The sequence below is a fragment of the Ambystoma mexicanum genome, chromosome 3p (genome assembly GCF_040938575.1).
Source record: "Ambystoma mexicanum isolate Mex_15411 chromosome 3p, UKY_AmexF1_1, whole genome shotgun sequence".
In the NCBI taxonomy this organism is placed as follows: Eukaryota; Metazoa; Chordata; class Amphibia; order Caudata; family Ambystomatidae; genus Ambystoma; species Ambystoma mexicanum.
Window position 1 is genome coordinate 445,727,940 of NC_090925.1, and position 26,210 is coordinate 445,754,149.

General features: G+C 43.6%; 1 protein-coding gene across 1 annotated transcript in view; it reads left to right on the forward strand.

Moving 5' to 3' along the window:
- The window catches only part of LOC138579912 (formin-I-like), a 1,210,893-nt gene that overhangs the window by 69,166 nt on the left and 1,115,517 nt on the right, over nt 1-26,210 (forward strand). Inside the window, exons 2-3 of the mRNA XM_069650137.1 lie at nt 18,914-18,994; nt 19,359-19,442. Of these exons, the coding sequence (XP_069506238.1) occupies nt 18,914-18,994; nt 19,359-19,442 (165 nt within the window). The remainder of the gene's footprint in view (nt 1-18,913; nt 18,995-19,358; nt 19,443-26,210) is intronic.

A 26,210-nucleotide genomic window follows, 5' to 3' on the forward strand; every position in this document is an offset into this window, starting at 1 on the left:
GAAGAGACATTGTCTCCCACAATCTATAGGAAAGGTGTTTTCAGTCTCATATAAAAATCGAGTTCATTCCGAGACGTTTTCCAGAAAAATTTGTCAAACATGCCTTATAAATCAGGCAACTATATTGACAATTTATTTTAGAAATATTTTGGAGAGTGGCTCTCCTCTGGAGTCCTGTCAAACCTCAATGTCGTTCCTGTCCATAAGAAAGGGAATAGGTCCAGCCCAAAGAACTATAGGCCGATTTCCATCTTAGATGCCGATTGTAAGAAATTTGCCTCTGTGACCTTAGAACATCTATTATCTTCGGCAGACTGTGTTGGGCATCTCAGAATCTTTCAAACCGGATTCTGAAAACATCACTGTACTTCTGTTAATGGCTTTATGTTAAATTGCTGTCAGGACCTAACACGGGAGAAAAAGTACCAATCTATTTACATTGCTTCGATTGATCTGAACTTGGCTTTTGACCTGGTGAAGCGTGATCATCTGTTGAAAAAATTGTATAATTGGGGTATACCTAGCCCTGCAGATAAGGGTTCTATCGCCCACTTTTACTCCCTAAAATTTGGCAAATACTCAAAAAAATTGGATATAACTGCAGGTTTGTTGAAGGTAATTGTTGGACTTCATGAGGCTTCTAATATTCAGTTGCGGCTTGATGCAGAGGGAGGATTGTTGAAGAAAATGTATACCGTGCAGGCATAAGGCAAAGATGCATTTTGGCACCTTGTCTTTTTAATTCATATGTATCTGATTTGGACAAGGATTCTTTTATTCCGCCTAAACTGGCAGATTTTAAATTGTCTTATTTGGCTTATGCTAATGATTTCCTTCTACTAGAATGTACCCCGGTCGGGCTTCCGCAGTCCTTGAACAGCTTCACCACCTTTGCAGCAGATAACTTTCAGAAAATTAATCCCGCGGAATCCTGGATTCTTCGCTTCACCAGGTCAAACAAAAGATTGTCTTTTAAATCAGTCATAGATATGATTCCGCTATTGAAGGCTTCCTGTTTAGCATACTACGCTTTCCTATTTGTGATAAGCCTAATGAAAAATACCTTATGGAATTTTTGAAAAACAATTAATTGGCTTCTGCAGGGCAGATGATCTGTATTAACGTAGAATATGGTCGATTTTCAGCCCTGCCCCTGGTTAAATATTATGAGACCAAGGTTGTCCCAAAGATCATCTATGGGATTGAAATAATGCACTTCTGGGCATTGGAGTACCTAGATAAGTGGGAAGCCATAATTTGGTGGAGTGTCCGCAGATTACCTAACTGTGTTCCAATGGCAGCCATGCGCTGTGAGTTGGGTCTAAAGTCCCTCACTGTTTAGGCAAAATGGCACTACATGTTGATGTTTTGAAATTTGCAGACCCTCCAACTGGGATGATTTAATGGGAACTCTCCCAAGTTTTTACCACATGCCATGAACCCATTCAGTTCTCTTTTGAGTAAACATGCAAGAGTTTTCTTATTGACGTTGGTTTTGCGGTGGATGAATTAGATAACAAACCTAGTAGGGTGAAAAATGTTTTTTACAAACATGATTGGATGGCAACTGTAGACACCTTTCATGCTTGTGTCTCTCTCTCCCAGCTCACATTAGAATACAATACATTAGGTCAACTGACTCCTTACCTGTGTACTTTTGCTGATTACAGGAACTGACATGACTTTATGCTCTGTAGATTGAATATTATCTTAACGCAGGCCCTTTCTAGCACTTCACCCATCATGGCTCCAGGGCTCGACCCAATCTCTCTCCGTGGCTTTACAAACTCAACGTGGCCCCTTTGGCCCTCATCATCTCTACCTTCTCCTCTAACTTTCAGTGTTATGCGAATGACACACTCAGCTCTCCTTCAGGCTCCCCTTTGTCTTCTCTCCTCCCTCGCTCATTCCTAACTGTCTATCTCCGATTCACGAATGGCACACCTGCAACGATCTCTGCCTCAATGCCAGCAAAACAGAGATCCTCCTCATTGGGACCTCTGCTTCCCCTTTCCCTCTTTCTCTCTGGCCCCCTCCTTGGGCGCTCTCCCTATTCCTTCCTTGCAGGTGTAGAACCGTGGGGTCATCTTTGACTCCACTCTCTCCTTCTCCCCTCACATCACAGACCTCTTGAAGAAGTCCCACTATCAGCTGCACTTCCTCAGAGGTATTCTTCCTTTTTTCACTTTCACCCAGAAGCTCAACTTCTCCAGAGCCCTGGTTTTCACATAGCTGGACTACTGCAACAACCTCTATTTCAGCCTGCCTTCCTCTACCCTCTGTAACTAATCCAGAACAGTACTTCAAAATGTGTCCTTGGCTTCAAGCTCAGGGATCGGATCTCTCCAGTGCTGAAATATCTCCCCTGGCTCCCGGTAACTGCAAGGATCATGTTCAATACCCTCTGCATTGTCCACAAGGCTGTCTCGGGCCAGGACCTGCACTACATCCAACTCTCTTTTCCTAATCACCTTCCTTCTCGAGCCCCTCGCTCAGCTATATCTAACTCTGACAGTCAGATGCTTCTCCAGGCAGAGAGTTGGAGGTAAATCTCTCTTCTCTGGAATGGACTCAATGCCCATCTGAAACTCGAGCAGGACCACCTCAGTTTCTGGAAACAGCTCAAGACCTTCCTTTTCACTTCTGCTTTCTCTCTCGCTCTCCCTTGCTGACCACTGTCTGCCATGCTAGCTGGTGGCCTGGCTACCCTCCGAACTCAACGGGATCCAGGCTTCCTCCAAGACCTGCAAGAACCTGCACTGTCTCTGGGCCTCTGCACACATAAGGGCTTTATCTTTAACCCTACAGAGCCCCCCACACCCTCTTTTTTGAACTTCCTTAGCTGGATCCCCTGGCTGCACTTACAATTGCTGCCCTGACTGCACTTCCCTTCTCCCACCCCGGCACTTCTCCTCTCCCCACTGCACTTGCATGATCTGAATGACACAAGGCCTAATAAAATAGTTTATTTTGTCCTCCATCTCTCACCTTGTCTCGTCGTGCCTAGAAACACTTGTGTACAGGTGTGTTATAAATGACTCATCATATTATATATCACATCATAGTCACATACTGAGCACAACTGGCTGTACCGCCAACCTGCACTTAAAAATTACCAATGTTCATTGTCCTTAATCTATGCATGTTTACTTATGTATTGTCCCCGGTGACTGTTCCATCTACTCTGCTCCACAACCTCGTCAGAATGTCCCTCACACTCACCCCATTGTACGATGCTCACTGCTTCCCGTCAAATATGATTTCTTATCCATTGTACATTCTTTTGTGATCAAAAGAGCATTGTCCCTCCTGTACATAAATACATAAATAAATACATACAAATCTGTTAAGGAGGGACATTATTATTATGGTAATGTCCAGGACACACTGACCCGTGTGATGCTTTGTTGTCCAGCATAAGTGGAACCAGGTAGTATGTTTTTAGGTAAAACATCAAATGTTATGACCATGAACGTTTTTGGTATCACTTATTTTATGGTATTTAAAGCTTTTAGAAACAAATGAACTTTTAGAAGTGCTAAAATTATTATGAAGTATCTATTTCTCAATATGTTATATGATGATTCTTTTAATTCCAGGTTATTGTACTGATAATTATTACACAGTTGTGATGTGTTCTGTTTCTTTCTTACACTATTTCATTATTTTTAATTCTGGATGTTCGTTTTAGCAAAGGCTGTTTGACACAATTGAACACAAAAAAAACATCTTCATGCGTCGGCAAGAGAGATGTGTTGATGGTATCAGAGACATGCATGAGAAGGGGTGGGTGGACAATGTATGCCCATTGGGTGGTGCAATACCAACCAGAGGAGGTAACAGGGGGATACAGCTTGCACGTAGGGTGGTGGGTGGAAGGTGTGTAAAGGCAGATGTCATGGCATATCTTTACCTTACAGTGGAGCGTGAAATGCTCTTTCAGGAATTGTGACAGTGATTGTAGAGGAAACTGTTGTGGGAAAGTAGTATACGTTATATCTTAGATGTGTTAAGTAGGCCTGTCTGCTGGATCTCACATTAATGTAGCAGCAGAGTAGTCTAAACTTGTCCTCATTTCAAATGTGGCTTGGGCCTACAGACATGCTGCCGATGTGGATGAGAAATACTGTTAACTAAAGGCTGACAACCTTGCAGATGGTGCTGCAGGAATTGAAGTCGGGTCAGAGTGCAGGTATTTGGTTGTACAAGTCATATGGCCTTCCTTGCAGAGTACATTGATGTTTCCTGCAAATGTATGAGGGACACATCTAAGGGGTAGAATGTTGTTAGACAGAAGGGATTACATTGGGTTGTGACACACACCCAGGTTGCAGAGCAGCCTGGGAAATTGCACTTGGCAGGGTGATGTTACTACTCTTTCAAATCATTTTTCACTGTCATTTATTGGCACTTTTGATCCACTCTGCCTCTTTCCTCTTCCCATTCACGTACATCGCTGTGTGTAACATGCAGCACCTTGTTCCAGGGTTCAAATGATATGTCATCTGACACGTTAGGATAAGTACATTGACAGAAAGAACACAAGGAAATTGCAACCTGTCTGCCAGGTGTCCTTTCCGACGTATTAGCTGCTACATGTATCTGCTTGGGTGTCCATCCATAACAACTTGCTTGTACGGATTAAAAGTGAGCAATGTGGCACAGCCAATGGGTATGTCTTGCACAGCATCTGACAGTGAGGGGAGAATCCACCCTGAGACGTGTTAGGCCATTCACCTGCTATGATACATTTTTGCATTGTCTTAGACGTGCACAGATACTGGACAAGTGTCGGGACACACACATCTGACAAACATCCATTGGTGTAGGAGGAATGGCCGTACTTACATTGTGTGAGTACTGTTGCAAATCATCTTAGGTTGCATCTTCTAATGTAAATGCTATGATACCCGTGGAAGAGGTAGACCAACTTATTTAGTTTTGTCGAGGGACTTGGAAAAGGGACAAGGGGTATTGGGTGCTAGGAGCCAGTAGATGGAATGTTCATTGTGTAGTGCACACAATGGTTCCTGTATGCCCTAAGGCATTCTTGGAAGAAGATGAAGGAGTGACAGTGCATGCTGTCTGTGAGTTGGCATTTGTTTCTGATGGCGTTCGCTGTTCAGAGGGACTCTGCAGACTTTTTCATGAATAATTGTGTGTTTCTGGTGCTGATTAATTGTATGTCTGTTCTACGTCCTAGGAAGTTCTGACACACAAATGACACATGTGCTGGAGCCACTGACATCCAGGGGCAATTTAATTCTCATGAGTTTTCTTTCAATATGGGTGGCCTGGGTAAGATTGTCATATGGCAAATGCGTGAGCTCCTACACACATGTGAGTCCTGAAACAGGATATTCTGAAGTCAGCCATTGTTGCAGTAAATCTTGCTCTACACATTTTGGTTGCGCTGTCATAGGAGGATGATCTGGCAATGTTGTTGGTATGGTCTTCACAAGGCAGGAAAGACCCTTAGCCATTTGTGTTGTGGGAGTTGTACAGCATGTTGTACATGTGTGTTTAATTTGTCAATGATGTGTTGAAGCATGTGTTGATGTGGTGGTGTGTTTGCTGGTTTCTGCATGCTGTGCACGGGTTGTTCCAGAGGTCATGCAGTGTATTTACTTATTTAGGGATATTTGGACACAACACTGGGGCCAGGGATAGAAGGATGGGTTGTGGCGAGCAACCATAGGACATGTCTGCTGGGCAGTCAAGGTTTTGGGTACTGTTCGTGGTGGACGCGATTATCTGTTGGATATAGCTTTTCAATCACAAGCTACACACGATGGCATGTGGATGTACATGTGCAGCAGCAGTACTCAACTTTGGGGGGAGACGATCCAAGAAACCTGCTACAGTGCAGGCGTAGCCACCACAAGAGAGGCAAGTGAAGGAGGCGTGCATTGTCTGGTGCATGGGAGAGGGTCTGGGGGCAGGGCTCCACACAACCCTTTGCAAAGGAGCAGGGCAAAGGGACATGAATCTGTGTTAGGTAGGGAGAACCAACTGGGGGTGACAGGAGGTGGAGGTGAAACAGGGGCATGTGTCATAGGGTGGTTAACTCCTAGGGGTAATGGGTTTTGTTAATTAATGTTATTTTGCAAGGGTACCTTTGTTTCCACAAACCTCCGACAGTTGCTGCCCGGGACAGTGGTCACAGATGCATAGCAGTGGAAGGGTGAGCATGGACCCCTAGAGACACAGAGGATGTGCCTGTGTCTCATTGGTAATGCATGTATGTGGCTGATGGCTGAGATGCTTTCAGCCATGAAAGGTCAGGTGGGGGTCGAGAGGGGAGGCCTCTGAGGTGGGTGCACTGACACAGGGAGTGTGAAGGTGGTATGATGCCAACCCACAGACGCATGGAGAGAGGGGAAACTAACATGAGCTGGGTGAGTTGGAGGGATTTGATTGGTGCTGGTGAATGCCTGGATAGGGGGCTGGTGTGTTGACAGTGTTTTTTGGTCTTGTATTGATTGGGCATGGGAGCATTGAGGCAAGAGGACACACAGGGAGCAGTAGGGGTTTAGGTTGGTAGAGGTACTGCTGGGGTGGGGGTTTATGAGGGACATGGTAATGGGCTGTAGACATATGACAGGAACAGCGATCTGACCCTGCCAGGGGTGGTGGCAGGGCAGCAGAGGTGGAGTTGAACGACACAAAGATTGGAGACAGAGACCACCCTATCAGGTGGTATTGCCACACATGGCATGTGTAGCAGTGTATTGGGTAGGTAAGTACCCACTTAGGTAGGAGCAGCGATGTGTGTGGATTCTACCACCCCCGTGAGATGTGGGGAGACAGTTACTAGGGGTATGGGTTTGTGCAGTGGTACAGGGGGGTTACAGGAGATGTGATGGGCATTGATAGATTTATAGTAAGGGCATGGTGATGAATGCAGGATGTATAGGGCACTGAAGAGAGTTAAATTGCACTGGGGACAATGTGAGGGTAACCAATGTATTGCCCTCTGAGTGACTTGAGGGTAGCCAATGTACTAACCACCCCCACCCCTGTTCCTCCTTCTAGCCAAATTCTGAGTGCAGCCACTGTAGTGCATTTAGCCAACTTTGAGTGCAGACACTGTATTCCTTTTAGCCGAATTTTGAGTGTAGCCACTATATTGTATGAAGCTGAATGTGTAGGTAGCCATACATAGCTGAATGGATGAGTGTTGCCGCTGTATTTCACAAAGTTGAGTTTGTGTGTGGAGTCAATGTATTACATTTCACTGAATTGTGATGCAACTGTTCTCTACCTCTAACCCTACAAATATTTCTTCAATATCCTGCACACTCACCCTCAAGCACAGAACAACATACCCATACCTTTTCCGCAACAAAACCTAAAACCACCACAAACCACACACACTATGCAACACCCAACAATTAACTAAATCACCCACACGCTAAACACCGCCCACCAACAAACAAACCCGCACACATTGGGCCTCATTACGACCCTGGCGGTAAGGGGTTAACGCCAGCGTTAGCTGCGCCGACCCCTTACCGCCAATTACGAGGTCCCTTAGCGCCATGGCGCTTTTAACACCTGCTTTTAGCAGGTGTTAAAATCCATGGCGCTAAGGGACCATGGAGTTAATTACGCCACCGTAATTTACGGTGGCGTAATTAACGCCTTCCCCACTCCCATTATGCCCTATGGGGCAAAAATGGGAATGGGGAAGGGTAAATGGGGATTGGGGACTTACCACCCCGCCGACCTCGGAATGGGGCGGTAAGTCCGCCAACCACCATGGCGTAAACGTAGTTTACGCCATGGTGGTAAAGTCACGGCCCAGGCGGTAACTTACCGCCTGGGTCGTAATGAGGCCCATTAACAGGTATTTCTGAAATTAAGCTACCAACAGCACATCAAAGGTGTCCTACCCTTTTCCCTAACAGTCCCACTAACTAAACCCTCCCAGACCCCCTTTCTTATCAGATCCACCAGAGCTCCTGGAGACAATGACAATGGCAGCAATGGACCGTCTGAATCCCAATAACATAATATAACATAGTGGAGGCTCTGGCTGATTTCTGCAACCACTCATTTGCCACTGGAGTCTTCCCCTCCCCCATGAAGCACTTCCTTGTGCACCCTCTTCTTAAGAAACCCTCTGCAGACCCTTCCTGCCCTGCTATCGTCCAATCTCCATCACTCCTTTCCTGGGCAAACTCCTGGAAAAGTTGGCCATCTCCCAGCTGAATCTTCACTCGGAATCAGTTGGTTGTCCCCATGACCATCAGTGTGGTTTCAAAGCTGCCAGAAGCATGGAAACTGCTCTCCTGAACATCCGTGAAGACCTGCTCTCCAACCTCGATTCCAACACCCCTTGTGTCCTCATCTTACTTGATCTCTCTTCTGCCTTTGACAGGGTCAACCATGTCCTACTGCTCAACTGTCTCCATGATAACCTGGATATCAATGATCAGGCCCTGGCTTGGGTGACCTCCTTCCTCTCTGATCAACCCTTTCAGGGCCAACTTGGGTCCTTCCTTAACTCTATTTCTATCTCTACCTTTCTCCCTGGCTGTTGAACCAATACCTGTCACTTCTTGCCCACCGCATTTCCACTCTCTGCCCCAACTTTCAGTGCTATGCAGATTATACTCAACTCATTTTCAGGCTCCCCTCTGCCACCTCTTCTCTCATCTCTGACTGTCCGGCATGCAGGAGTGGTGTGCCGCCAATGATCTCTGGCCAGTAAAATGGAGATTCTCCTCATTGGCACACCTGCCCCCTCCTTTCCTGTCATGCTGTGGCCAGCCTCTATTGGCCCTCTTCCTGATCCCACCTGTGAGGCTAAAAACCTCGGGGTCATCTGCACTTTCCTTCTCGCCTCACAACTCATATGTCTCCAGATCTCTGGTTCTCTCAAGGCTGGACTACTGCAACAGCCTCTTTCTAAATGTGCCTGCATCTACTCTCCACCTTCTGCAACTAATCCAAAAAAGGACTGCAAGACTTGTCCTTGGCTTCAAGCCCAGGGATCGTATCTCTCCAGGACTGAAATCCCTGCACTGGGTCCCAGTGGCTGCGAATATTAAGTTCAAAACCCTCTGCATTGTTTACAAGGCCTTTTGCGGCCTGGCACCACAATACCTCCAACTTTCTCTTCCTAAATATCTTCCTTCTCGAGCACTTCGTTCATCCGCCTCCAACTGCCTCAGAGTTAGTTGCTTCTCCAAGCAGCGGGTTAGTGGTAGATCTCTTTCTTCTTCTGGGGCCTCCCTCTGGAACAGCCTCCCTGCCTCTCTGAAATTTGAGGAGAACCATCTCCGGTTCTGGAAGCCCCTTAACACCTTCCTCTTTGCTTCTGCTTTCTCCCCCCTGCTGCTCCCTGGCTAAATTTGAAACTGCACTGGTTACCTGTACTCGAGCCCAGGTACACACTCTGAGCTGCACAGAAGCAGGCCTCTGACCTTAGGAGGCCAATTGCTGAGTTTGGCATTTTTCTATGACAATGCTGGAGCGACAAGCCTGTTAAAGAAACAAACCCACAGATACTGTACTCTCAGAGTATCAGTGTCCAGGGTAGTTGCAGGCCACAGTGTGTCAGAATGGCTGTCACTGATTTCACTGGGTGTTAGGGCCTGTTTCTTTGACAGGTCTGTGGCTCCTGTGTTATTAGTAACCCACTCCATGATGGAAGGGAGGCAGAGTAATATCTGAGGAAGGAGAAAGAGTTAGCAAAATGGAAGATTTTTTTTTCTTTTTTTTTTTCTGGTGCGGTGTAAGCAAACCATACGTGATGGGTGGCCACATACCAGGATGACTGGTATTGTCTTTCCTTTCAGGCTTGTTTAGAGGGAATGCAACATGTGGTGGAGAATTGAATGTGAACTTGTATCCTATTCCCTTTTTGGATTGGGATAAAGGTGGCAGAGGGAGAGAGCAACACGAGTAAGGTAAGGAAGAGTGAAACTGTTTTCTTTTCTTTTCTTTTTGTTTGAGGCCAGTTAAGCTAAGAAAATGACACTGTTATGTATGACTCTCTAATGTCTCCCCTTCCTGTTCACTGTAGTACTGGACCAGAGAGACAGCAGAATGGGTGTAAAAAAGATTCTGGGACATCCCAAACATATAGTTTATAGGTGGCTTCCTATGATCTATGTGGTGCTTTTCACCTACTCTATTTGAGTAACGTTGCTGACAACTTGAACTCCTCACTTGTTGTCTAACAGATATTAAGTGAAGCCCTTAGGGGGAGAATGTGGTATCCAATATGATAGTGTGGTATTCAAGTCTGGTACGCATGTGTGAATGGGAGGATGTGGCTGCAAAGACTCAATGGGCCTCATTACGACCCAGGCGGTAAGTTACCGCCTGGGTCGTACCTTTACCACCATGGCGAAAACTACGTTTACGCCATGGTGGTTGGCGGACTTACCGCCCCATTCCGAGGTGAGTGGGGCGGTAAGTCCCCATTAATCCATTTACCCTTCCCCATTCCCATTTTTGCCCCATAGGGCATAATGGGAGTGGGCAAGGCGTTAATTACGCCACCGTAAATTACGGTGGCGTAATTAACAACAAGGTCCCTTAGCGCCATGGATTTTAACACCTGCTAAAAGCAGGTGTTAAAACCTCCATGGTGCTAAGGGACCTCGGAATCAGGCGGTAAGGGTCGGCGCTGTTTACGCCGCCGTAAACCCCTTACCGCCTGGGTCCTAATGAGGCCCAATAACTTCATAGCAGAATGTAACCTTCTGTGGCCCTGTTCTCACAGTTGCCATCCAATGATCCCTGCATCCTGGTAATAACATACGCAAGCTCAGGGTCCGTGACACTAACAGACTCTTAAGCCACTAAAGAAATCCTGGAAACATTCTGCCTGATTTGAACAGCCACTGTCCAGGGAAATTGTCAAGGTGCTAACATTGAAAATCCAGTTGCAGACATCTCAATGTTTCTGAAAAACGAAAAGACCTTGACTTCTGTATATAACTGCTTGCAACTGTTCGTGGGAGAAACATAGTTTAGATTGCATACAATATATTTCCCAGGTATCATTTCGTTACTTACAAACATATACATAGAAGACAACAGACTTGGCACATCAGACGACGCAATCCACTTTCTCTCAATATACCTCTGGTTTAAGGACCACACATTCTAACGCACCACCCTTGTCCTTGGCTGCTATACGCTTTATGAAACAAATCTTAGCACCAATTCATGATTGTCCTCCTCCGAGATCCTTTCTATACTTGTATCTGCCTGGGAAGCAAATATTTTTGGAAAATACTTCTAGTGGTCAGGTATCTTAGTAAGTAATCTTTTGGGAAGACTTTTAGAAGGTTTCTTACGATTGTTTGTTAAATGGGAAATTTGTAAATTGTGCAAAGAGGGCCTTTGTGTTCATTTAAATATCTTATTTGCATGTGATGTTGGTACATATATGAAACGTTCCGTGAGAACTATACTATTAAATAAATAAATAAATAAATAAAAATATGGCCTTTTTAGGGCCCTTGTCTATTGAACAAATTGGCTGTATTTATCTCTACTAAATGCCGCTAAATCAAACAGTTTCAACATGCATTGAACACTAAAGACACCTATTTCTTTTCTAGAGTACAGGATCTAGAATAGTGTGGGCCTAATTCACAAAAGCGTTTTATAATGGCGAAACCACATTGGAAAACGCTCTGTGAATAAGGGCCGTTAACTTTGTACAGTGAATGTGCTGCTTAATATAGTGCCTCAGTCAGGATGTGGAGATAGAGTCCAACAGAGTGACATGATTATCATTTCAGTGTGGGGTTGTGTAACAAATCACATTGCACTGAACAGACACGTTTATCACTTCCCACAGATGCGGTGCTCTACTGCTATGATGTTTTTATCACGGTCATCGAAAATAGCTTCCAAAGTGTCCCAGAGACAGTACAAAATGAAGCAATGCACTGCGGCATCAATCATAAACAATCCAATTTCTAACTGAGATCAAAGTTGATGGAAGTATATCGATACATCCCTGGGGCAATCAATCTTTCACTATCACCCAGTGGATGAATAGACTCTTCTTGTTTTGATTTATTTCTCCATTGAATGATGTTGTTCTCTTTTCATTTTGATTTTATGTACTGAATTATCTAGCTACTTGACTCTTGCACTGTTCTTCACAACACTTTTTATAACGCATATTGGGCCAACATGGCCTACATCCCCATATGGTAAATGGAATGCTTAGTTTGGATCGGGAACTCGTAGGTGTGACGCTGTCCATGCATGTGACGACGTACATCAAGATATTCACACAACTGGTGCAAGTTGATAGGGGCAGTTGTTGGTTTAATTGCAAGTTATAACATTTAACACTGTGCAAGATTTCATTGTTTGAAAATGTGTTTTGCAGACCAGTAACTCTGTAGTTAAGGGGGGGACTTAACATGGTGTGCCAGGTAACGGCTTAAATCCTTCTTTACCCTTGTTATACTTCGGCTTCAAGGGCATCAAATGTATCTACAGTGGTGAAGTGCCATTTAATGTACACTTTGAAGTGAGATGAACACTCTTTAGACTGCATTTTTGTAGTCACATTTACGTTAGTTTCAATATTCACAGACTTTACTCTTTTGTTGTTTTACGTGTTGATAGTATCCTTAAAGCTGCCATTCGCAACAAGTGCTTTTATAGGTACTAACCTTAACTCGTGTGTGTCTCTTTGTGTGCGTGCCACTGCTGAGTGTACGCGTGTGTATGTGTGTTAATGAGTCATTAATGAGTTAATGAGTTAATGTGTGTATTCAAATACTATTTTAAGTGTGTGTGTGAGTGAATAGGTGTGTGTGTGTGTTTGTGAGTTTGTCAACATTTGGGGAATGTCAACATATGTTTCTAAGTGTTTGAATGCATTTTTTTGTGTGGGTGTGTGTTTCCCATTGGTGTTTCTGTTGCATATTTTCTGGATTTGTGTGTGTGTTTCTGTGTGCTTGCATGTGTATGCCATGTTTGTCTCTATGTGGTTGAATTCTGAGTGTGTGTATGTATGTGGTTGCACATGTGCAATCATTGGGCATAGCCAGCGTTGTTTGGTTGGTATTTGTGATTGTATATGTCTGTGCATGTCTTATAATATGTATTTGCATGCCAAGAGGTATATGGGTCGTTGTCTGTGTGTTTCTGAATGCAGTATAAATAGCCATAGTTATATCCAGAGGTATCTGGTTTGAGAGAGAGAGAGAGTGAAAGAGAGAGAGGGAGAGAGAGAGAGGATGAATGTATCATCCATGTACACAGGCATGTCCTCAGGCATGTCCACAGGCATGTCCATTGCAATCTGTTTGCCAGGGAATGTCTGTGAATCATTGGCTTCGGAATGTATGTGCATTTGCTTGTCTGTATGTCTTTATGTATGCTTTAAGTGTATATACCGTAATTTATGGATATTAAGTTCTGTCTCATCCACACCCACCCCTTCCCTCTCCTGCACCTTCTGCAGACTTGAACGATCTGAATGAACCATGCCCTGAAGATTGTCTATCTGTTTTTCCCTTCTCTCCCCTCCTTGTATGGTGGCGCCTCAATGCACTTGGAAAAACTGCAGAATCGTAGTCAGACCTTTACTGTTATCTACAATGTTAATTGTATTATATGCACTTGCTCCATGCACCCACTCTGCCCGTACAAACTTGTATTGTTCAGAAATTGAAGGGCTCTGAATGACTGTTGTTTTTTTTTTTCCTTGTTTCCTCCGTCCTTGAGCGCTCTGAAACACTAGCTTTGTGCATGGGTGCTTTACAAATAAACTATACCATACCATACCATACCGTGTTTGTGTTTGTGTCTGCTAATTTCCATATGCAATCCGAAAACAAACAGCCGTATTTTATTTTTTTTGTATCCATGCCTACTGTGCAAGTCAGAATTATAGATACGTTTTGGGGATTTTACTATGAATATTTCACGTTTGTCTTATCTGAAATGCACATTTTGTATTACATAAACCAGTTCCATGTAAGGGCTAAGGGTGTTGCAGAAATCAATTAAATGTAAGTGATCTATTTGAGAGATGTGTACCTATAGCGTAGTATTTTTTGTGTCTATGGAACATGCAATGCTAAACGCCCGGCCTTTGCCCATGACCATACACACGTATTGTTCTCATGCACAGCGTCCTGGGGTTGACTGAATGGGTTATGCTTATTTGAGTCTTCTTAACCATGTCATAATTTGTGCTGCTTGTTTTTATAATACAATGTCGACATGGACTACCACAGCAATTTAATTGCAGTTAAGCACTTCACAAATAGAATATAACATAACTCTCCTCCTGTAAAATACATTTCATCTGTATTTTACCGCTGTTATTTTTGTATAATCTGAGTTTTGAAATGGTTGAAAAGTGTTTCCAAGTTAGAGAATGGCTGCCCAAATCACCATTTACTTAATAATAACTGATATAAGCAGAAGCAAAATAAATACAATTTGCAGGGAATAGGACAATGGGAAAATAATGTACCAGCAGTGTATAATTAGTGGTCTGGTTAGAGATGGTTCATGGAAATAAGTAGGGGGGTAGAGGGGCATGATGTGGTTAATCTTGGTTGCTCGTAGTTATGTGAATTGCAAATGACGTCTTTTTCCTAGTCTAGAAAATATAATTTCAGGTACAGATGGGGCAACCAGTCTCAGGGCCACCTAAGACTGTACAATAGAACAAAAACAAACAAAACATGTTAGACACTAACAGGAACCCCAGCAATGCACTCCTATAGGGATGTGAATTATCCCAAGTTAATTATCACACAAGGAAGTTGGGTGTAGCCCATACCCAATGTGAAGCTTTACAAAGTTACCCAGCGACCATGGGTCACTGCTCTACCTCTCAATAGGAAAGTTTCAATTAGTTACTCAAAACGATTTTTCTATGTACCAAAATGGCTGTCAGTAATGTCTCACGTCACGGACGTCACAATAGCACATAGGTGCAATATTTTTTAGTGAATGTAAACATAAATATTATGGAGGAAAGAAAACTACACCATTGACAAACACTTTTTACAAACTGGTAAGGTACTTGTGTCCAGCAGTACAGTTCCTACTGGTTTATATACATCACTCTTTTTAACAAATTAAACACATAGGGCCTCATTACACGGTAGGCGGTAAGGGTTTACCGGTACCGGTATTTTGCCGGTACCGGTAAATCCTTACCGCCTTACTACGAGGTCCCTTAGCGGGTTGGGGATTTGAACACCTGCTTTTTGCAGGCTTTAAAAACCAACCCGCAAAGGGACCCAGGGAGCTAATTACGGTACCGCAATTTGCGGTGCCGTAATTAGCGCCTTCCCCATTCCCATTATGCCCTATGGGGCAAAAATGGGAATGGGGAAGGGCAATGGTGGAAGGGGGAATTACCGCCCCGCCAACCTTGGAATGGGGCGGTAATTCCCCTTTCCACCAAGGCGGTGCCGGTATTCTACCGGCATGAACCATGGCGCTAATTGCGCCATGGTTCTCCGCCTACCGTGTAATGAGGCCCATAATCATGAGGTGCATAGTTGTGTTCCAAATTCTACACAATTAGTTCATCCCCAAAAAAGTCTTGATTAAAATTCCAATCTAATAGGCTCCTTTTGATGAAATGAAAGTTGCCGACGCGTTTCGGATAATGGATCCATCTTCAGGGCTAGATGCCTATTGTTTGTTGCTGAATTGCTTTCAATTCTTGTGTGAACAATATGTTCACGGTTAAAGACCTGAAAATAATGTGAGTTGTATCAGTACCGTAGTGTCAATACAATCCTTAATGTTGATTCTAGAAAGTTTAGTGATACGTGCTTAATGAACTGGTGGAATTAGTGCAGATGTCTGGTGTTAATCCCGCCACTGGCAAAATACCAACAATCATAGGCTGTAATAAAAAACACTGTGCAGTCACCTCCACCTAAAGGCTGGTGGAAAATGCATGCAGGTGATGGGCATTAGGTCACAGGCTCACCTAATCCATTTAGAAAGAGTACATAATGCTCACATCTGACCAAAACACACTTTCCAACACCATGCTGACCCTAGCAGTCGATAAATTGGGACGTGAAGCACCTCCTGCTCCACATTGAACTGCAGAGACAGGAACAGTAGCACATGGCATTTGGCACATAGAGGAGGACGAGGAGGAGACACCAAGCAAGGTGAATGCCTAATCCCGGGATCAGGCCCTTTCCCTGGGAATTGACTGATTCCCAGCTCATTACCCTGTACTGGCTTAACAGAGAGACCAATGCAGAGGTTACTGACCATGATCACAAAATCATCCAGAGCAGGATCAATATCAGAACAGCCTTGTCTCCGCTGCTAAAGCTTGTGTCTGTGCTAACTTTTCTTGCTAGTGGCAATTTACAGTCCGTTAAGGGAATGCTGCATGGCATGTCCCAGCCCACTTTTTCAGTCGTGCTCAGCAATGTGCTGGAGGCATTCCTGTGCCATGTATCCTGGTACATCATCCTGCTACCACCCTGGCACAGATACAGAACCTGAAATCAACAAAGGCAGTTCTTTGTGCACCACATTCCTTGTGGGGAAGCAGCTCCCTGACTTGGGTGTTAGCATGTAGTAAACTGCAACAACATCAAGACCAGTCTCTGCACTGAGCAGATCTTTTGCCTGCGAAAAGCATGTTTCCTAGGCCTATCCCAGACCGGATGAGCCCCAATGTACAGGCTAGAGGAGGTGGGCCGGGTATTTGTTGCTTGTGTCATGCTGAGGCAACATCTGCCTCAGGCAAATTGTCCCTCTGATCTCAGATTTGGACATGCCTCCCCCAGCAGACAATGATGCTCTGTCTGTAGATGCAGTGCTTCCCCACATTGGGCTCGAGGAAGACAGGGATGGATGTCTATTGAAAAAGAAATTCTAGACACTTTTCACATGCATCATACTTTTGTTTATACGCACATTTTGAATATATCTCCTTCACACAAAAAGGAATGTCCTTGGATTTCCTTGGATTTCTTTTAGTGAACATTTTTGTGTAGTTACATCTGTGGGACGTAGGGGACGTAGGGGAAGCAACATTTTCGCAGCAAAGTGAAAAAGAGCAAAATCTGCACTCGAATCTGCTTACCCCGTTCCACAAAATCAGCATTGCAGTCATGCCACCAATGACATTTCACCCGGTTTTGTGCGGTTGCACGTGGAGCATGCTGTTTTGTTCCTATGTAAGTTTTGAGTAGTGCAAAGAGAAACTTCACACACTTCTTTTTTTTTATCCGTTCCATTTTCGTTCACCAACCAGTGAATCTTTGTGCAGGTTTTTCCGGACCTTGTTTTGCGCAGTGCCATGAGAAACTACGCGTTATTTGGATTCATAAAAGGCTCGCACAGCAACATGAGAAACTTTTTGATCCATACTAATTTTGTTACGTGGCACGAGAAACTGTCCACAGTTTTCCGCAATCTGTGGTAGTTTCATGAAGTGCCACAAGAAACTTTGTGCTGGCTTATGCTCGTTTTTTTTTTCTCGAACCGTGCTAGGTTCACTGCATAGCACGAGAAGCTTTCTGCAACGTTTTAGTTGATTTTTATAGATGTGCGCAGTGTCACGATAAACTTTGTGCTGCTCTGTTCGATTAGAGTTCGTTTTGCACCTGTGTATTCCACCTATTTCTCGATGGTGAGCTTGGCAGATGAATAAGCTGTGTGATGTTCAGAATACATGCATTATTTGGATGACACAGCCTGGCCCCCACTCGCTAACTCTGCCAAACTTCTAGAAGTAAGGCTGTAATATGTAACCATAGCTGCATTCTGTGAGGTTGCAGCCACAGTGACTGCTAGATGTTGAGCTCGGATTGAGATTGTATTACTTTTGGATATTATATCGGCTAAGAACAAAACACAAGCTAGAAAAAGGGACCTAAATAAAAGCTACAGAGTAGCCATAGAAGTGAAGTGAGACTACTCACAAGATACTCCAATGACAATAATACGCTTATCAAAATACTGAATAAACACCTGCACATACCGAAGCTAGATAAATAATAAATGCCATTTATAGGCTCCAAACCGCTGATTGTATTCAGAAGAGTACCTATATTATGAACTAAATTAAGGCTGTTATTTGTGAAGAAAATTCAAGAATGTCATCAAGAAAACTGAGCTTGGTGGCTAGCAAATATGCAAGAATGTTAGAAGTGTGGACACTGTTCCATGTGCGATTATGCCAAGACCAATACTCAATCATTTTGTACCAAGAATAATCAAGCAGTAGAGACTAAACAATGTATCAATGGTAGGTCGAGCTGTATGGGGCTAGGCTACAATTTGACACCAGAGTCCTAATTGGGATATAAGAAATGAACTTATTAAAACATTGGAGTAACCAACTTGATCATCTTCGCATTGAATACATTCTGGAATGAGCTGCACGTGATTTACAGAAACATCTCCCTCCTTGTTTGGCTTAATATACAATTGGTTAGGGCATAACCAAAGTTTCTGTTACCCAAGCAGTGGCTCCTAGTACAACTTATTGACAGGTTGTGGTGTGGAAAACTCTTGATATTGTCCATTCATTATTTATGCACTCATAGGTTATGCAGATATGTTTTAAAAAAAGATTTGCCACGTGCGTCATTTCTTGACATCTGCTTTATTACAAGTACTGCACTGGTTATAAGATAACCGATGTGAATGTCCACAATCTGGGAATCGGCATCCATTTTCCCCATTATAACCGTTAATACCTCTTCACCCTGATTTTGAAGATGGAAATTAATTGTATAGCTGGTGGAACAGACTATACTATAGTCTATAGTCTGGACAAAATCAAGAAATCTGACGAGTGTGTGAGAAGGTCGAAATAAGAGATACATACTTGCACACACCCTTTGAAGGACCGAATAGGAGATTTCTTTTGTGTATTAAAAGGAAGTACTAAAGCTTTCCTTTACGACAGGAAGACAAGTTGTACACATTTCCGAAAAGTTTAAAATGGAAGACAGTTTCCAATCGCCAGCGAGGGATGATGCAGATTCAGGTAAGTAGGGCAGGAACTGGGGTGGGATGGGGGTTGTGCAGGGAAGATGGAATTTGGGAGAAGGTTGGGGAGACGGGGGCAAATGGAGGCCACCTGATGCTCTGGGGTTTTGGAATGTGGGCACTACCATTTGGTACAGGCCACATTCCAAACTCCCTGAATGGCTAAAAGGATCTATGACATTCCCACTTGGGTGCTAATTTGATTCAAATTGCAGAAGACATCTATGTGTAGACATAGGCTTTACTTGACTTGGATTGTAGTTCTGCACTCGTCTCCCAATTTGCACTCATAAATGAACATTTATTTATCATGAGGAAACAAAAGACAAAATTCATATGGTTTCTCTGTCTTCTTCTTTTAGGAAGTAGATGACTCCATTCCAGGGACGCTGCACAACTTCACAATTTACAAATTTAGATACAGGTGGCAGAAGCGCATACTGCAGGTAAGAGTTCTCCTTCTAGCCTCATATTACATCAGGACAACATAGAATGTTTAAGTAAATGTAGCAGTGCAATGCTGTAGTTTGCGGGTATCCGTTAAACGCGAACTACAGTATGGATGGATGTGAGCTCATTGATGCTATGTTATGTTTTGCCATTAAGATGTATGCAGCATACTGCTGCCATTTGCATGGTCTCCACCTGCTCTGGTTATCTGTAAGCGAGTGTGTGGGTTTGGTTAGTCGGGGTGTGGGGTAATGCAAAATGATGTTACCTTTGTGTTGGTACGTGCATATGAGAAGTACCCTGACCCCTCGGGGTGTGGGTGAATTCCTGGGTGTTTTGTGTAAAGAGTTTGAGAGTGCTTCTGTCTAGATTTGAAACCCCATATGCTATCATTCATTGGCCAAGGCAGTGATATGTAAGTTGGTTCTGAAGGTGTTGTTTCAGTTGTGTGCTGTCTTGTGGGAATTTAAGTATGAAGCAGTGTGTGAGTTGGTTGGTTAGTTTTCATACAGTGCGTCTGAGTGCAGAAGTTGAATGTTAGTTCATGTATGAGGTTAGCAAAGGCTGCAGTGAGACGATTAGACTGCAGATATCGTTTCTTTACCCTTGTTGCATAGGCTCATGACTAACTATAACAACTTGGTGCAGTATATGAGGTGGCATTGTTGGTTGAGGTCTGCATGAACACTAGCGAGAGATAGTTTGACATATCAAGGCAGCATGACTGCTGGATTCGCATTCTGTGGGAAAACCAAGATCAAACGTTTTTTTTGTGACACAAATTGCTTTGTGGTGGACGATGGGAGATGGAAAGGCATTCCATGACTGTATGACCAAGGCTCAAAGGCTGAGTACATGCCATCAGTTCAAGTTCAAATTGCTGTATGGCGTAAAAAATCTAGAGGGGCATTTGGATACTGGGTCTTTTCTTAGTTCATTAGGTGTTAAAAGGCCAGGTTATTTTGTCTACTGAAGCCAATTGAGAGCTCTTAAGGCTGTTGTCTATGTAATGAGCCTTGAGCCTACGGGCCATTGCTGCATAAGGTAATGCTCCTGCGGCCCATAGTTACAGTCACAATCAGTGTATTAATGGTGTTTTTTTGTTTTTTTTTGGCTAAGAAGTGTTGCGTTTCGCAGCCAGAAAAAAAGTTAAATAAACAGGGAAATGTAGTCAGTTTTCTCTTAATTCAAGAGGGAAACCCATCTATACCACCAAAGGTGGCAGCTCTATCTTATAATGGGTGATAGAATATATTTAAACAAAAGATAGAAAGCTTGTATCAACAGTTACAAAAATAAACTACAACTGTTAATTTTGTCATATAAAAATAATACTTTATTTAAACACAATGAATAAAAACACTGTATATAAAATTTGTAAGAGGATTCAATTCAACACTACAGCTAAGTCAATGCCTAGTCTGGGATACTGAATGGAAACCCTTATTGATATATCTTTATGTCCAGTTCATGCGTTCTGGATGACTACCCCTATATAACAACCCTCTCTTGGAATCCCCCTGACCCCACTGAGCCAAGAAGTAGTTTTGTTTTGCAAGTTTAAAAGGTTTATTTGATAATTTAAAATATATATATATCACACTTTATAATAAATTAATAATTGAATAGCACACTTAATCTGATATGATAAAGATCAACAACGGAGAATCTGGCACTAGCACACTTCTTATAATCACTAATGAGTTGACATGAAATGGATAAGGTAGCACACTGGTAAATAGGAACAAAAGTACAATGTGGTAGAGGATGCTTTATGTAAGCTCAGGTGGATGCAATATTCAATGAATGCAGTACAGAAAATACTCAATATGATTTCAACCAAACAATGTAATCACTTTTCTCTGGCAATCCCCTCCCCCCCTTGATGCAAGGCAAGGAAATGGAAGGAAAACACACAGTTCTCAGAAATGCAATCAATGTAAATCAGTTCACCCCAGCAAGCTTACACTACAGAAAACAGATAGGAGTTTTGAAAACACAGGCAAAATGCTTTGATATGTGCTAGCAATGGATGAGAAATATGCTGGAAATGCTTTTAATTCCCTTTCAGAGGTTCAGGGTGAGTGGTATCTAGTTAATATTAGTCCAGGCTCACACTAGCAATGAGGCAGGGATAGTTAGCAGGTTAAACGAATTTCTGGCAAATGGAAGGCAAGCAGCAGCAGTTTTTACATGTGAAGAAATTTGCAAATCGCGGTAAAATTCGCGAATGCGTGTTCCGCGATTGCGGTAAAACTATAAGGGGTAGGCATGCGGTTCTAGCACAAACGGTTGCGGAGATATGAGCGATTTTGTGAAGGTCGTTTTTCAGATTTGAAATTTTAAAGTTCAAAAAGACAAGTGCAGCTTGCAACTAGGAAATGACAAGTGACAGCTTTACAAATGACAGGTGACAGTTAGGAGGCAGTTCTACTTAGATTAAATAGATTGAATTATATTATTTTAACTAGGAGATTGGTTCTGCACAGTTTTCTAGGTACTCACACTATATTCTTGAGTGAAATGGGCCTCGCCATGGATCTGGTCAGGTTTTAAACTCGCCTCTGGTCTCTGCACTTCACAGTGATCTGGGTCAGCTCTCTCTGGTTCTCTGGTCTGGGTCTCTAGTTCTGGATAGATTGAAGTCTCTAGTTTGGCTCTCTGGAGGTTTGATGGAGGTAAAGTATGGATTTTTCCGGCAGAGCTTCCAGCGGCAGATGGATTTGAAGGTCCCTATCTGTCCTGTCTGTCTGCTTTTATGTGTTTAGAATGTGGGTGTGTTCTAGCATCACTGACCCTACCTCTCTCTCAGCTTCTAATTGGTCAAACTTCCATTTATCATTTGATTGGGGAATGAACTGTGAGTCAGAGGGATGTCATTTTATGGCTTGCAGATAGGACACTCCTCTGTCAGATTGCACACATTCTATATTTGATAATAAAAGACATATTTCACAGTTACACAGTTGCTTGAAATTACATATACATGGTGTGGCTGAATTTAGCCATGTCTCTGTCCAAATCTGCTGTTTCTAAGAGCTTGCATTCAGAAATGGCACATAATTGACTTTTTAACTGATTTTTCAATTTCTGACATTGACCCAACTTTACATACATGTGCGCAGGGAGTATGGACATTAACTGATGAAGTTTCAGACTTTTAACATGCATACCTTTAGAGTAATATCCACTTTTCCGCTAACACCCCCCTGAACATACCACCGGTTCTAAAAACCTCTTAAACTGTGGGCAGAAAAATCACAAGAATTATGGTATCATTTATAAAATTTTCACATGTCCGCTCTATGAGTTATTCATCTTTTTAGAGTTATGTTCTGGCTCCAAAGGGGTGTGGTTTCCTCTCAGCACAAGGTAGAAATACTGGTTTTTCCAGTTCTGCCAAGCCAGCTTGCTCTCACAGGCAGTGCCCCTCCCCTTTCCTCAGGAGGAAGCCACTTTTTACGACCATTTACGACTCCTGCCAATAAAACCTTTGCCTGAGCCAGGACAGGGCTTTGTTCACTTTCCTGCAGAGCACAGGTAATTCAATTATCAGATAGATGGCATATCCTTAGTGTGAGCAGCAAAAGGGCAGCTAGGCCTGGGAACACAGCTGTGACTCAAGTTTCACTCCTGATGGGGGTAGTTGCCAGGCACATTGGAATCTCTTTAAGCTGTCATTTCTGTTCCCCAGTTTCTGCATTCAAATAAAACTAAACATTTTCACATATGCAGCTAGAAGGCTGATTCTAAGTTTAAAACTATGACATTTAAACAATTGCAACCTATGTGACACTCAAAAGTAGGTCACTCAGTCAATTTAAACATTTAGATTTTTTTTAGTGTCTTTCAGTCCAAATTTACTTAAACTGCTGAAATCCACAGCTCAGCCAGTCTTGTTATACACCTTCAAGTCACTTCAGAATACAACTTTACATTGTATCCACCTCTCAGTAAGTCTTTCTTTCGCTTGCTTTGGGTTCATTTATTCAGTTTTGCAAAAAGTAAAATCTGGTGTTGTTTTAAAATGCCGGCTTTTGGATAGTGGTGAGTACTGGTACTGCACCCATTTTTGGGATTTAACAAATGAATTCCCCACAATTCTAAGTTGCATTTGGCAATCAGCATTGCCATTCCCAATGCTTTCAGACTACTGTGCGGGTAGTCCAATGGTGGTTTTAGGCAGTTTCCTTCTGTGCCCATAACATCGGCAAAAATGAGTGGCAGCCTATTCTTCATGCATTTCCCTGTGCATTTTCTGGGAAGCTCTGGCCATCATGATGTTTTCCATGTCAGTACTGCACAGTTTTGAGGTATGGCTCGGATGCATGGGTAAATACATCCCACAAGCCCCCCTCTTGCGATGGCCATTCTATTTCACGAATGGGACTCGCAAGACCTGGGATGTTTCCTCATCTTCTTCCAATAGATGGCACAGTTCAGCATCTTTTCCTCCATCTGGTACTGATCGATCGGTTCTCCTCGCCGGTCCTGATGGGAATATTGGGCGGTCCACTGGGCCCATTGGATCTTCGTTCCCGGTCTCCGGATCGCCCTCCTTGGCCCGTCTTCAGGTTTTCTTTCTCCTAGGACGACAAAGGAAGAGCGGCAATACCTATCCATAGACATTTTTCCACCACTGTTGAGATAGTGGGGCAGCATATGCATTTCATCATAACGAAACATTACATTCTTATTTTGAAAAAAAAACAGTATAACTAAGAGACAGTTTCATGCAAATCACAATATTTTAGAGACTAGATGTGGTATGTTTTATGATTGGAACTGAATTAGTCTGAGACAGTACCCGCTAGGATTCCAGAGGATTCCTCCAGTTGTTGCAGAGCGTGCCTGGGATGGCAACATTTCAGCTGGTTTATGTGGACCCACTTGTCTTCCCCCTCTGCCGAACCGCCTTTGGGGATGCGGATCTTGTAGGCCACAGGGGAGATCTTATCGACGATCTCAAAGGGTCCCTTCCATGTAGGCAAAAATTTGCGCTGCTTGGCCTGGTTCCTTTGGAAGTTGTATAGATAGACCCGGTCTCCCACCTGATATTCCTTCCTGGAAGTTTTCAGGTCATAATGGGTCTTCATGCTATCAGCTGATCTTTCTAGATTCCGCTGAGCATAAGCAAAAGCATGTTGGAGGTGTTTCCTTAAATTCTCTACATACTCATGAGTAGTGGAGGCATTTATCAGTGTCTGCTCTTGGGTCCTGTAGAGCAAATGCTGAGGAAGCACCATCTTGCGCCCAGTCATCAACTCAAATGGTGACATTTTGGTTGCAGTTGAAGGGGTAGATCTGATGGCCATTAGGACCAGAGGTAATCGGATATCCCAACTTGGCCCAGAATCTGCCACAAACTTCTTTAATATGCTCACAATGGTTCGGTTATATCTCTCTACTGCCCCAGAAGAAGCTGGCCGATAAGCAATATGCAACTTCCTTTTGACCCCCAGTATCTCCCACATCTTTGTCATTACTTCACTGGTGAAGTGGCTACCTCTGTCTGACTCAATCCTTTGAGGTAGACCAAAACGGGAAAAGATGTGGTTAATCATCAAGGCAGCTGCAGTTTCTGCCTTGCAATTTGGGGCTGGGAGACATTCCACCCACTTGGTAAACAAGCATGTCACAGTCAACATGTACTTATTCCCCCTAGCCGAGCGAATCACAGGGCCTACAAAGTCGATTTGTAAATCTGACCATGGCAGTGTCATTCCCCTCTTTTGTAAAGGCGCCCGGTGCGTGAGGGATGATGGCTGAAACTGTGCACACACAAGACACCCCTTCAAGTATTGGTCGAGGTCCTGCCCCATGTGTGGCCAGTATGCAACCTCTCTTAAGATTTCCAATGTTGTGTGAAACCCCCTGTGACCGGCAGTGGCCGCATCATGGGCGTGACTTAACATCAGGCTTCGGAATGAGGTAGGAACCACCCACTGATCGTGGCCAGCTTTGGATTTCCTTACCAACAAACCGTCTTGGATCCGGAACATTTTTGGACATTTCATCAACACTCTTAGGTCCTCTTTCCCAATGTTATCGGTATCCGTCAGGGGAAAGTTCTCAGGGTCCTCAAGGTGTTGGTAACATTTACCAATTATTGGATCCCCTTTCTGAGCGGTAATCAAATCAGCATCAGGGGTCTCCTTACTCCATTGTGCAATTGAAAGGTCGTTGTGAGCATTTGTCTGGGACCTAGTGATAGCAGTGACCTGGATTTCCCCCAACAGGGACTCAATCTCAATTAGATCCCCTTGGATGGCCCCGGTTTTGGCCAGCTGATCAGCTAAGTCATTTCCAGTTTTGTCTGGTCCCTCTACTTTGGAATGACCCTTGATCTAGTAGATGGTCATCCCATTCGATGTGACCAGATCATCAATGTTTTGGATCAACTTCCCATGTTTCAAGGGTTTGTTGTTAGCACATAACATGCCTCTGGTTTTCCAATTAACCAGGTGCTCCACGAACCCGTTCCGTACATAATCCGAATCTGTGATTATGACCAGTTCGTGGAGTTGATGCTGGACAGCAGTGAGGATGGCCTGATGCACAGCCATCAATTCTGCCACCTGACTACTTCGGGGACCAATTTTGTATCCAGCGGAGGGTTCTGGGGACTCATTCACCCATGCATTCCCTACGCCGGCCACCAGTTCTTTCTCCCCGTTGTTGTCAACATGGTAAGAGCATCCATCCACATAGACAGTGGGCATTCCCTCACACTTGTCCTCTTCAAAGACTTTGTGGGGGGAATT